Here is a 14,709-nt window from a genome sequence, read left to right as displayed (position 1 = left end):
CTCATTCAATATAGTACTATAATTACATCACCACTATCTAGTAAGAATGGGGAATTTTTTTGTTTAATGGAGGAAAATCGCCTCAAAGTACCAAGGTCTATGATGGTCCCTTTCGGTACTAAATCAATCCCGTTTGCCGATTACTCGACCTATACAGGGATCTGATATTTATCATAGGCTGAAAAACCTCCTTAGTACTTATTTAGTACTGCATAAACATTAATATGATGCCAATACTCTTGTTACAATACAATGAAATATCTTATGTAGCCGAGGGGCCAAGGGCCGTTGACATTTATACAGGGGACAAGATGAATAATACATAGTCAACTGGGATAACTAGATGGGTGGCTAAACTGAAGGCACATCATATGTACAATTAAATAAGATATGAAGAACTGGACTAAGTTAGAGGGTGGCAGCAAGCTAGTCCGGGTGCGAAGTGAGTGGATAGTCAATCACCACATGAATTAAAGGCTTGGGAGAAGAGCCAGGCTTTCACCTGCTTCCTGAAGTAGAGGTGGTCTTCAGTTATTTATTTATTTATTTATTTATAACATAATATACCCCACATTTTCCCACCCATTGGCAGGCTCAATGTGGCTAACATCAGTCCGTATAGGCAATCGCCAATTCGGTAAACAAACAGACAAAGAGGGGCATAATTGAACGAAAACGTCTATCTCTATGGGCATTTATCTCCGAGAACGGGTCCGTGAAGGGGCGGACCGAACCGTATTTTCGAAAAAAAATAGACGTCCATGTTTTATTCGACAATTTGTGAGCTGGGCGTTTTTGTTTTTCAGTGATAATGGAAAATGAAAGCGCCCAGCTCAAAAACGAATAAATCCAAGGCATTTGTTTGTGGGAGGGGCCAGGATTCGTAGTGCACTGGTCCCCCTCACATGCCAGGACACCAACCGGGCACCCTAGGGGGCACTTTTACAAAAACAAAAAAAAAGATAAAAGAGCTCCCAGGTGCATAGCACCCTTCCCTTGTGTGTTGAGCCCCCCAAATCCCCCTCAAAACCCACTGCCCACACCATTACTATAGCCTTAAGGGGTGAAGGGGGGCACCTACATGTGGGTACAGTGGGTTTGGGGGGGTTGGACGACTAAGCATTAAGCAGCACAATTGTAACAGGTAGGGGAGGGGGTGGGCCTGGGTCCACCTGCCTGAAGTCCACTGCACCCCCTAACAACTGCTCCAGGGACCTGCATACTGCTGCCAGGGAGGTGGGTATGACATTTGAGGGTGAAAATAAAAAGTTGTGAAACATCATTTTTTTGTGGTGGGAGGGGGTTAATGACCACTGGGGGAGTCAGGGGAGGTCATCCCCGATTCCCTCTGGGGGTAATCTGGTCATTTAGGGCACTTTTTGGGGCCTTATTCATGAAAAAACAGGGTCCAGGAAAAGTGCCCTAAATTCTAGCTACAAACGCATACTTTTTTTCCATTATCGGCGAAAGGCGCCCATCTCTCCTCGGCCGATAACCACGCCCCAGTTCCACCTTCGCCACGCCTCCGACACACCCCCGTCAACTCTGTACGCTTCCGCGATGGAGTGCAGTTGAAAACGTCCAAAATCAGCTTTCCATTATACCGATTTATTCGTTTTTGAGAGATAAACGTCTATCTCCCGATTTGGGTCGAAATCTAGGCGTTTTTCTCTTTCAATTATAAGGTGGAAAGTACAGTAAGGTGAATAGGAAGGATAGTAATTACAAGGGTCGACAGAAAAGAGGGGAAGGGTACTAGGGTCCATGAGGTCCATACATTAGTCATGTTCCAGGAATTATGGATTTAAGACGGGTCCATTAGGGTAAGCCTTTCCAAATAAGCTGGTCTTAAGAGATTTTCAGAAGTTCAGATGATCATGAATAATTTTCACAGATTTAGGTAATGCATCCCATAGTTGACTGCTAATAAAGGAAAAGGTGGAAGCGTAAGTGGATTTATATTTGAGACCATTACAGGTAGGATGATGTAGGTTTAAATATGAACGAGATGTTCTGCAAGAATTCCTAGATGGCAGATTGATAATGGCATCCATGTAACCTGGGGCTTCACCATAAAGAATTTTATGGACCAGGGTGCAAATTTTAAAAGTGATTCGGTCCTTTACTGGAAGCCAGTGTAGTTTCTCACAAAGGGGGTCTAGAACTGTCGAATTTTGATAAACTAATCTGGCTGCTGTATTCTAGGTGGTTTGGAATTTCAGTTAGGTGTAATTTTTCAGTTAGGTGTAGCCCCTCTGGAAGTAAGTTTCAGAGTATGAGGGCTACCCCTGAGAAGGCTCGCTGGCAGCCATCACATTGTGCAATTTCTTTTGACGAGGGTACAAATAGTGATACTCCTTAGAGGTCTCAAAGGCATGTAGAGAGCTAACTTATTCTGTTGCTACTCTGGCCCGTTTTGTCTGAGGACCTTGTAAATCAAACATTTGACGGTGCTAGTGTAGTGATTCTCAACCCACTTTTCTGGACACACCCATCTGTTGGATTTTCAGGATGTCCACCATGAATAGGCATGAAGACACTACCTGTATTGTATGCAAATTTACCTGATTCATATTTATTTATTTATTACATTTGTATCCCGTGCTTTCCCACACACAGCAGGTTCAGTGCGGCTTACATAGTAAATAGAATTACAAAGTTTTGTAAAGAGAATATTACAAACTGTAATAAACATAGTAATAGTAAGGTTTTAAGAATATATGACTTGAATATGGGAAGGTAAACAAAGATAGGATAAGCAAAAGGAAAAGAGATTGGGAGGGGTATGGTGTAGGGAAGATGGAGAAGAAAAGACTGGGGATAGGTATAAGGAGATTGGGAGACAGTTCTAAGGTACAATCAGTGTCAGATTAGGAATTGTGTGGGTGGGCTTATAAAATTAAGTTGGGTCGTTAGGGTAAGCTTGCTTGAACAGATGTGTCTTCAACATTTTTCTGAAGGGTAGATAGTCGTTAATTGTTCGGATGGATCTTGGTAGAGCGTTCCAAAGCTGGCTGCCCAGAAAGGAGAAACTGGATGCATAGTAGGTTTTGTATTTAATTCCTCTGCAGTTGGGAAGGTGTAAGTACGTGAGGACTTTGATCTGTTTCTGATTGGGAGGTCGATCAGGTCATTCATGTAGCAAGGGGATTCTCCGTATATGATCTTATGAATCATTGTATGGACCTTGAAATTTATTCTTTCTTTGTTGGGGAGTCAATGAAGCTTCTCTCGAAGAGGTGATGTGCTTTCAAATCTTGACTTGCCAAAGATAAGTCTGGCTGCCGTGTTCTGGGCAGTCTGAAGTCTTTTCAGGACTTGGGTCTTACATCCCAAGAAAACACTATTGCAATAGTCTGCGTGGGTAATAACTGGACATCCTGAAAACCAACTGGCTCGGTGTGTCCAGAGAACTGGGTTGTGAACTACTGTGCTACTGAATTAATGCAGCACTGTGCAATGATAATAATTATTCAGAGACATACTGTCCTTTCACTAAAGAGCTTACAACCCATATGGGTACCAGAGTAATGTAAAGAGCAACACTGGCTGAAGTGGGACATGAACCCTGGCTTCCCTGGTTGTCATCTTGTTATTTTAACTGACCAGGTTACTTCCTCTCGCTAAAGAAACTTAATGAGCTTGTCATTTTAGCTGTCAGTGCAGTAAAATATGACACTAAACATGATCAGAAAGAGAAATCCTGGGGCTTCATTTCAGGTCATGCAGGCCAGGCTATACACTAGCCCAATGTCAGCTTTTATGTGGCAGTGGCTCCCTGGCTCAGCAGCAGCTCAGGGTGGTGAACTTTATTTCCTTCCTTTGATCGAGATTTACATAAGTACATAGGTATTGCCATACTGGGACAGACCAAAGGTCCATCAAGCCCAGCATCCTGTTTCCAACAGTGGCCAATCCAGGTCAGAAATACCTGGCAAGATCCCAGAAATAAGCAGTGGATTTTCCCCAAGTCCATAATGGTCTATGGATTTTCCCTTTAGGAAGCCATCCAAACCTTTTTTAAACCCTGCTAAGCTAACCGCCTTTACCACATTCTCTGGCAACGAATTCCAGTATTTAATTACACATTGAGTGAAGAAACATTTTCTCTGATTCGTTTTAAATTTACTACATTGTAGCTTCATCGCATGTCCCCTAGTCCTAGTATTTTTGGAAAGCATAAACAGACGCTTCACGTCTACCCGTTTAACTCCACTCGTTATTTTATAGACCTCTGTCATATCTCCCCTCAGCCGCCTTTTCTCCAAGCTGAAGAGCCCTAGCCACTTTAGCCTTTCCTCATAGGGTAAGTCGTCCCATCCCCTTTATCATTTTCAACGTCCTTCTCTGTACCTTTTCTAATTCCACTATATCTTTTTTGAGATGCGGTGACCAGAACTGAACGCAATAGTCGAGGTGCGGTCTCACCATGGAGTGATACAAGGGCATTATAACGTCCTCATTTTTGTTTTCCATTCCTTTCTTAATAATACCTAACATTCTATTTGCTTTCTTAGCAGCAGCAGCACACTGAGCCGAAGGTTTAAACGTATCATCAACGACAACACCTAGATCCCTTTTTTGGTAGGTGACTCCTAACGTGGAACCTTGCATTACGTTGCACAATGTTTTAGTACTGCATCACCAACGGGCATAATACAGTCAGCTTTTCAGATCAGATCAGTTGATGCAGTTTATGGTGGAAGATCTCACCTCACTAACTCTGCCTCCTGTGAGAAGGAAAACTCTCAAGGTACTGATACTGCACTTTTGACCATTAGAGCACTGAGGAAGCCCAGTTCACTGCAACTCTGTGATCTTGCACAAGGCACTTAATTCTCCATTGCTTCAGATACAAATATAGGTTATAAGCTCTCTGGGGACAGGAAAACACCTAATACAGCTCACCTTGAGCTACAAATAAATACTATCGTCCTTTGCCTCTGAAAGTACACTGGTTTGGTACTAGTGACTGGCTATATGCTATAAGTACATAAGTAATGCCATACTGGGAAAGAGCAAGGGTCCATCGAGCCCAGCATCCTGTCCACGACAGCGGCCAATCCAGGCCAAGGGCACCTGGCAAGCTTCCCAAATGTACAAACATTCTATACATGTTATTCCTGGAATTGTGGATTTTTCCCAAACCCATTTAGTAGCGGTTTATGGACTTGTCCTTTAGGAAACCGTCCAACCCCTTTTAAAACTCTGCTAAGCTAACCGCCTTCACCACTTTCTCCGCATATAAATCAATTTCAGAAGGGAAAATTAAATTCAAGGAATGTGTTTCCAGTTATTACATGTTCTTAGCCAGCTACAGAAAAAGCACTATCCAGCAAGATTTAAGCCAGAAATAGAAACAGCTGGACTCACTGTGCTGCAGGACTTTAGCAAATCCATAATTACAGTGGTTAATGCAGCTGCCTTTTGATAAGCTACTGACAAGCTACAGAGGGAAATTATACAGATTGCACCCAGAATTAAAATAATACTTTCATTTCTTCCAAGACAAGCAAAGGTGGAATTCAAGTTTGCTTATATATTAGTTACTTTTACCAGACATGTCTCTGGAAATATCTGCTGAGTCATGAATATCTTCCTTGTTGCATATACCACAGGGACGTGGATTAAAAAGCAACAGCGTAATTTTACCTTTTGTTTCTACTCAAAAAGTAACAAAGTTTGTAATAAACTACACCATATACTCAATTATATAATTAAACAATGGACAACTCAAAGCTCCTGATAGGGGACCTATAGATACTCCATAAAGAACCCTCTATCATGCAAGGAGTCCCATTGTTATCACTGGCGTCAGAGACCAGGAAAAAAAGCATCAGCGTAAAAACCTCCAAACAGGAGAAAAACAACTGATTCAAAAGATTATTATTTTTTTTAAATTTTTGTTACATTTGTACCCCACGCTTTCCCACTCATGGCAGGCTCAATGCGGCTTACATGGGGCAATGGAGGGTTAAGTGACTTGCCCAGAGTCACAAGGAGCTGCCTGTGCCTGAAGTGGGAATTGAACTCAGTTCCTCAGGACCAAAGTCCACCACCCTAACCACTAGGCCACTCCTCCACTGTTGCTACTATTGGAGATTCTACATGGAATGTTGCTATTCCACTAGCAACATTCCATGTAGAAGCCCGCCCTACCAATGTGGCCACACAGGTTTCTGCTTCTGTGAGTCTGACATCCTGCACGCACGTGCAGGACGTCAGACTCACAGAAACAGAAGCCTGCGCAGCCTTCTACATGGAATGTTGCTAGTGGAATAGCAACATTCCATGTAGAATCTCCAATAGTAGCAACATTCCATGTAGAATGTCCAATAGTATCTATTTTATTTTTGTTACATTTGTACCCTGTGCTTTCCCACTCATGGCAGGCTCAATGCGGCTTACATGGGGCAATGGAGGGTTAAGTGACTTGCCCAGAGTCAGAAGGAGCTGCCTGTGCCTGAAGTGGGAATTGAACTCAGTTCCCCAGGACCAAAAATCCAAATGTCTCCTAAGTGAATGAGTATAAACATGTCAAATGAAAGGGTTCTGCAAAATACAAACACAAGCTTGCCAACAAACACTTAAACATCCTTCAGTCCTTTCCAACAGCATCGTTCCACCTAGGGTCATCCGCATAGCATCAGCTTTCACTCTTCATTCTCAAACCGCCGATGTCAGAAAACCCCATGAAGACTCCTTGATGGCCATGGATAGCTCTTCCAGCACAATACAGTTGACAAAACTCACTATTCCAACACCCTCAACAAGAGCTCCTTGTTTTGCAAGAGACTTGCTGCTTCGGGGAGGGGGGGGGGGGGGGGGGGGAACCAAATTGTAGAACTTTTCAGCTTTCACTAATATTTATTATTTTATTATTTATTATTAGGATTTATTTACCAGCTTGGAAAAGAGACGGATGAGGGGGAGATATGATTGAGGTCTACAAAATCCTGAGTGGTGCAGAACGAGTAGAAGTGAATGAATTTTTTACTTGTTCCAAAAGTACAAAGACTAGGGGGCACTCAAGGAAGTTACATGGAAATACTTTTAAAATAAATAGGAGGAAGGAACTCTTTGCCAGAGGATGCCATAACTTACTCTTTCACAGCTACTGTATATTGTGAAAGTCCACTTCTGCTGATGGACAGAGATTTAATTGTACATCACATCAATATAAATAGATTTTCCATTCCCTTTTTCCAGATTAACCTGCATTGCCTCTTCCTTCCATAAAAGTCCTGAAATCCTGTTGCTATAACACCACTTCTTCCTTCTCTGTTCTCCATGGACAGATTATTGCCTGGTAGAACTATACCCCAATCATTGGTCTCTGGGCAATCTATGAACCTTTCTGCTTTTACTTTCCATCATTTTACTGTAGAGGAGTGTGGTAGCCGTGTTAGTCCACTCTTAAGGTTATCAATAGAAATCAAACAAAATAAAACATGGAAAAGAAAATAAGATGATACCTTTTTTATTGGACATAACTTAATACATTTCTTGATTAGCTTTCGAAGGTTGCCCTTCTTCCTCAGATCGGAAATAAGCAAATGTGCTAGCTGACAGTGTATATAAGTGAAAACATTCAAGCATTACTATGACAGGCTGACAGGGTGGGAGGAGGGGGGTGGGTAGGAAGTATGCATGGGGACATGAAAGCATATCATTGATATTCTAACAGGATGGGTGTGGATAGGTGAGGGGAGGGTGATCAACAGAGACATACAGCTTTATGGTTTATAATGGGCTAGGAACCCCAGATCCTTGTTAAGTCCTTTCTGTTGGGTGTTAAAATATTCAATCATTCTGACTTCAAAGGTCTTACGTTCTTGTATGGTTTTAAAGTTACCTTTCAGGATTCTCACTGTGAAGTCACAGGTACAGTGTCCTTCTCCTGTAAAATGTTGACCAACAGGTGTGGGAACCCTGCTGGCACCAGTATTGTTCATGTGATGTCTAAGTAAATTGAATCTTGTCTTAAACATCTGGCCTGTTTCTCCAATATAGCATCCTTCGTTACATTTTTTACACTGAATGATATATACCACATTGGAAGATGAGCAAGTGAAAGATCCCTTTATGTTGAATATCTTTCCTTTGTGGATGACTTTGGGGTCCTGTGAAATATTTTGGCATAGTTTGCAACTGGATAAATTACAGGGAAGTGTGCCCTTCTGTTTCTTTTCAGTCTGTGATGGAAGTTTACTTCTGATTGATTAGCTTGTGTTTTAAATTGGGTGGCTGTCGGAAGGCCAGTACTGGTGGGGATGGGAATATCCAGGAGGATGAATTACATCCCCACCAGTACTGGCCCCGGGTGTCAGCTCCCCTCGCTACGGCTCTGGTTCATAGGCAGGCAGCTCCAGCCCTTGAAAGGCACAAGCTAGTTGGGTTTTCAGAATGAACATGCAGGATATCAACCCTGAATGTGCAATGTCTCCACTGTAATCAAATCTATCTCATACATATTCAGGTTGTATACACATATTATTCACAAATACAGAGTGAAGCCTACAAACAGAGGAGGGATTGATAATCAAGGAACTGCTTGGCTGGAGTAAATAGAGCAGTGCTCAGCATGACAAAGTGAAACGGCATAAAGAGCAGTCCTCTGATCGAAGTCCTGTGTATTGGAAAAAGAACTGAGTCTGAGAGAAGGAGGCAATTAACAACCCGATGTGAATTGAACAAACGACTCAAGATAAGAGCTTGTTTACAAAACCAAGCAGAATCTATTTGACTGTTAGATTTAATATCGAGAATTGTGAGCTGTATAGAGAATCCCAGTGGATATAACAGAGATAGGAGTAATCAATAGAGTTACCAATGCACAAGTTGAATTTTAATCATGAATATGAATAATCTGTATTTACTCACACTGTGATGTTGATGGATTTTATGTTTGAATGTAGTTAGAATGAAGAGAAGTGTATGGTATGCATGCATGTGATTGAAACAGTGAGGATAAGGAGGATTTTACGATTTTGTAAATTGTAAAAGAAACATTGAATAAATAAAGTTTTGTTAAATATTGAAAACAGTTAAAGTTACTAAGGAGAATTAATATACTTATTCAGGGTGGATATCTTGAGTCCACAGCGGCTTGTTCTTCAGACAGCGCAGTGTAATTTATGAAATATTGCTACTAATTATTTAAACGAACACTTTTTAGACACAATTAATGTATTTTTTGTTTAATACTCACAGTTCCAAGACCATGACGATGTCACACTTGAATTCAAAGGCGTCTATACACTGAACCAGTTTGGGATGGTGTAAGCAGTTCATGATACTAATTTCCTGCCGTATACTTTCTTTATCCTTTGCTGAATATGCCTTAAAAAACTTTCCAGCCCACACTTTTCCATTTTTCTTCTCAACGATTCTGAAAACCTGGCCAAACTTTCCTCTGCAAGAGCAACAGAGAACTCATTAGTATGTACATCTGGGCCAAACTTTTGTGGTTCTGATTTAAAAAAAAACGACAACTTTTCATGTTTTTCTTTTCCTCTGAACATGTTACGTATCTCACCCACTTTCCCTTAGATGTTGTTTTGACTCTTTTTCCTTTCCAAAGCTTGGCTACATGTGGATCTGAAGAGCTGGAGAGGTTGGGAAGCTATTCCAGAATATTTTAGAAAGCTCTGGAATGTGATAGCGGCGATTTATTTATTTGTGACATTTATATCCCACATTATCCCAAACAAGTTTGAGTTCAATGTGGCTTACAAGAAACAGTATAGGATACATAACAAAGAATAATGCATAAGAAAGTAATTTGTTGTAAGAAACCAATTTTACAATACAGTATCATAAACATATTGGGATAACTATGGATGTTTAACATTTAGAAAATCTATTATGAATGACAAATTGTACTTGAAGCAAAGAGAAAGTAAATAGAGTAATAACCAATTCAGGTAATAATTAATTGTTTGAGATATGGTTGTTCTTTGTGAGGGTTTGTTTGAATAAGAACGGTTTGAGGATTTGGCGGAATCTAGTAAATTCTTGTATATTTCTTATTTTGGGTGGTAAGGAGTTCCACCGTTTGGTTCCTACGTAAGTGAAGCCTTCAGAGTGGACAGTTTTGTAGATCACATTTTTGCAATTTGGGAGGTGTAGTCTGAGATAGTTTCTTGCCTCATATTTAGTGTTTCTTTGAGGTAAGTTTATTAATGGTATCATACAGTCTGGAGCTGTGCCATTAAGCATTTGAAAGATAAAGGTACATAATTTGAAGGTGATTCTCGCTTTGATGGGAAGCCAGTGTAATTTAATAAAAGGGAGGCACTTTCAAAATGAGAGATTTTGTATATGAACCTGGCTGCAGTGTTTTGAGCTGTTTGGAGTTTTTTCAACAAGTACTCCTTACAGCCAGCATATATGGCATTTACAATAATCAAACTGGGATAATGTTAATGATTGTACCAATAGTCTGAATGTTTCTGATGAGAAATAGAGTCTGATCCTGTTTAGCTTCCAAAGAGACCTGACAGATTTTGTGATTACTGAGAAAACTTGAGTATCAATTGTGAAATGTTTGTCTATAATTATAATTGTGCCCTCAGGTCCCCCTGGCTAGTGAAGGACCCTCTGAAGTAGCACAGACTAATTTTAAGTAGGTGAGAGATGGCCTGCGGGTTACCTTGAATGGAATGTGGTTATGCTGTGGGGTCTGGTCAGCATTGTCATGGAACCCGGGATGGTGAGCCCTTGGGCTGCAGCAGACAAGTCCTCTGGGGAGGCGCAGAGCAAAGGAGAACCAGGCACTGAATACAAACAGGATACCAGACATGGCAAATAAAGCACACTCAAGACAAGCAAAAGCACCACCAGAAAAGGGAGATAAACCACTCAGGCGGGCCTCACGGCCAATCCGGAACCCACTCGTACAGAGTCCAAGCGTACGAGCCTCACGGCCAAACTGGAACCAAAGCATACCAGAGGAAAGGGGATAGAAACAGAACGGAATCTCTTGAGCAAGTACTACTTAAGCAGTGCATACACACTGCACTAAACAGAGCCAAAAACACAGGGTCAAAAGACCCTACAAACAGGCACAGAGAAACTGAAGGGGGAGAGACAACCCCATTAGATTCACATGGTAAAAACCACGAGTAAAAGATAAGAAAACCACACAGGAAGGCAGCACAGGGCTGGGCTAGAACCACAGCTATAAATAAATAGTCCTAACCAAGTCAAACAGAAAATCAAACAGAAAAGTACCTCAAGGCTGAGCTAGTAGTCACAGCAAACAGAAGAACCACCCACTCAAACAGAATCAGAGAGGATGCACAGGACTGTGCTAGTAGACACAGCTAAATGGAAGAACGGAGCACTCATGCCACACAGAGAGACCCCTCAAGGCTGCGCTAGTAGTTACAGCTAACAGGACGAGCAACCCACTCAAACAGAGGGGATGCACAGGACTGTGCTAGTAGACACAGCTAACCAGAAGAACAGCCCACTCGTGCCACACAGAGAGACCGCTCAAGGCTGTGCTGGTAGCCACAGCTAAATGAAAAAGCAAACACAATCAGAAATCTCACAAAGAGAACTCAAACAGAAAGCACACAGAGGAACACTCACAGCTATGCCATACAGAATTCAAGGATAAGGGAAGCCACTCATGAGGGAACATTCTAAGCTGTACCATACAGCACTTAGGGAAAAGGGAAGCCACTCAAAGGAATACTCAAAGGTGTGCCACTAAGCACTCAAGGGAAAAGGGAAGCCACTCATAAAACTACACAAGGCTGGCCACGCAGCACTCAAGGGTAAAGGGGATCCAACTATAGGGATACACTCTAGACTGTACCATACAGCACTCAGGGAAAATGGAAGCCACTCATAAGAATACACAAGGCTGGCCACGCAGCACTCAAGGGTAAAGAGGAGCCAACTATAGGAATACACTCTAGGCTGTACCACTCAGCACTCAAGGGTCAAGGGAATCCACTCACAAGAATACACATGGCTGGCCATACAGGACTCAAAGGTAAAGGGAAGCCACTCATATGAATACACCAGGCTGTGCCACACAGCACTCAATGGTAAAGGGGAGCCACTCACAAGAATACACAAGGCTGGCCACACAACACAAGGATAAAGGGAAGCCGCTTATAGGAATTCACAAGGCTGTGCCACAGAGTCAAATACCAGACACTAGAGACAAAGCGAAAAGTAAGCAAACAGGGAAAGCTGCCTTTACATACACAAATCAGATAAGGAGGAATGCTCACAAGAATCAGGAGACATACACAGCAGACTAAAGGGTTAAAGCAGGCTAAAGGGAAGGGCTGCTTCTAAAACACATCAGAAAGAAGCAGGGCTTACACTGCAGTCAAAGGTTTAAAACAAACAAAGAGATAAACATACAATGTTCTTACCAGAACTCGGCCAGGAAGGGAAAGGAAAGGCAGGCAGCGTCAGAGCACACCCAGCTGCACGGGAAGCAAGGTAATCAAGGAAAGCAGCTAGGCTGTGGAAGCAAAGTAATCAAGGAAAGCAGCTGGGCTGGCAACAACCGACTCTCTGAACAGTGAAAGGTAACAAGGGGAAACCACACAAGGAAAGAGAGCAGGCTTAAGCTGGAGAGCCTACATAACAAGAAAGGAATCTATTCAGGTTCAAACCAGAACCACACACAGCAAAACAGAACAGGGCTTTGCTTGGGTGCAAAGTTAACAGGCTAGTAATCCATACAGGTTTAAAGCAGAACAACACACACAGAGAAACAGAAGAGGGCTTTGCTTGAGAGCAAACCCAACAGGGAAGTAATCCATACAGATTCAAACCAAAACCACTCACACAGGGCTCAGGGCTGTGCCCAAAGACACAGCATAACAAGAAGACCAGTTCCCTCAGAATCAAACAACAGTACAACAAGAAAAGGAAAATAGACTGTTTATATGGGACATGCAGGTCATGAACCATAAAATAACTTTACAACAGTAACTGAGAATTATGAGCAAAGCTAGGCCTCTGTGAACAGGCTATGAACAGGTTAAGAGTCACTGAGAAGCTAAATAATAAGAATTACACAGAATGTGAATCTCATGTCAGCTTGCCCTTCTGTTGGAGAGACAGGCAGATATGGAGTCATAACAGAGATATGTGTGGCAGGAGAATACTGTGCATGAATGTAGTAATGTAAGGGGGAATTTGCTGCTGACCATGAAAGCAGATAATGAAGAGACACAACTTTGGTTGCTGGGAAGATATTTTTTGCAAAGTAGGATAACCTTAGTGACCTTACTTATGATAAGCAAATATGTTATGAAGAACTTTGCTTCTGTAAGATAGAATTTACTAGAATATGCTGACTTTGTACTTCCAATACTAGCCTATGAGAGAAAAGGGTATAAAAGGAGAATCATGGAGAGAGGCAATCAGGGAGCTAATGTCAGAGGTCAAGTTTGTGTCCTGGTTGCTGTCTCATATGAGAATTAATTAATTATATTACATATTCTAATTGTAATCCTGATTGGTAAGTGTAATAAACAATTACTGATTATTCTCATATTACTATAGCCTTCTGCGTCTTTCTGTCTCTCCACCTGGTGGCGTTAGGTCCATAATCCCTGGAGTGCTGGACATTCTAGGTTACAGGTAACTAGTACCTTTATACAATGCAGGAAAGCTCCTTGGGTCCTTATAAAGGAGTAGGCTGATGATGTCACAAGTAGGAAAGGAAGCAGAAGCAGGGAGACCAAAGCGAGGCTTGGCTTCAGGGACACCAAAGCGAGGCTTGGCTAACAGGAAGAACAACAACAGGAAAAAAGGCAGACTGAAGAGGTCACAGAGCTAGATTCAGAGAAACAGTAGGTCTGAACATAAGGGCACGACCACAACCTTGACAAGCATTGGGAGAATTGGACTTTCTTGACCAGGGTGAGGGGGTTGGGCTGAGTTTTTCTTAGAGAGGTAGTTAAGGTACGTCAGCATTCAGAGGGTTTTTTTTTGTTGTTACATTTGTACCCCGCACTTTCCCACTCATGGCAGGCTCAATGCGGCTTACATATTGTATACTTATTTGTACCTGGGGCAATGGAGGGTTAAGTGACTTGCCCAGAGTCACAAGAAGCTGCCTGTGCCTGAAGTGGGAATCGAACTCAGTTCCTCAGTTCCCTAGGACCAAAGTCCACCACCCTAACCACTAGGCCACTCCTCCACTCTGAGTGGAGTCTGGGGTTGGGGGGTGGGGATAAAAGGAAGCATTCTTTGTTAGTGGAGGTGAAACTCTTTGCACTCATCTGCCCTTTCATTTTGAGCTAATTAGCATGGGAGACATTGGTGTATATGTTATGCTTTTTGTACTAACATGAATGCTATGAAAATGTATATACTACTGAAACTATTTTTGTTTCTCTACGCTAATAAATTGGAGCATAACCTATTAAGCAGGTCATTTTATAATGTTTCTTTTCCCTATAAAGCATAGGTTTTTATAAAATTGCACAACCACATGCACATCTAAAAAGTATGTGCATGAAACTGTGAGGATAATTCCATAAGGGGGCGCCTAGCCTACTTTTCTTTATAGAATACTAATGAAGCCAACTTAGATGTGCCTATTTTGCAGACATGGACATTTTACACCAGCCACGGAGCTGGTGCAAATGCTCACACCTAGACTGCAAAAGAATGCATGTAGATTGTAAGATTTTATAATCTATAGTGTTCATTTTCAAAAGAGAA

General features: G+C 41.9%; 1 protein-coding gene across 1 annotated transcript in view; it reads right to left on the bottom strand.

Moving 5' to 3' along the window:
* Positions 1-14,709, bottom strand: part of LOC115473940 (myosin light chain kinase, smooth muscle-like) — a 247,079-nt gene that overhangs the window by 57,165 nt on the left and 175,205 nt on the right. Inside the window, exon 11 of the mRNA XM_030209146.1 lies at positions 9,212-9,415. Within this exon, the coding sequence (XP_030065006.1) occupies positions 9,212-9,415 (204 nt within the window). The remainder of the gene's footprint in view (positions 1-9,211; positions 9,416-14,709) is intronic.

This window comes from Microcaecilia unicolor, chromosome 7 (assembly GCF_901765095.1).
Source record: "Microcaecilia unicolor chromosome 7, aMicUni1.1, whole genome shotgun sequence".
Classification (NCBI taxonomy): domain Eukaryota; kingdom Metazoa; phylum Chordata; class Amphibia; order Gymnophiona; family Siphonopidae; genus Microcaecilia; species Microcaecilia unicolor.
This window is presented reverse-complemented; position numbering and strand designations above follow the sequence as displayed.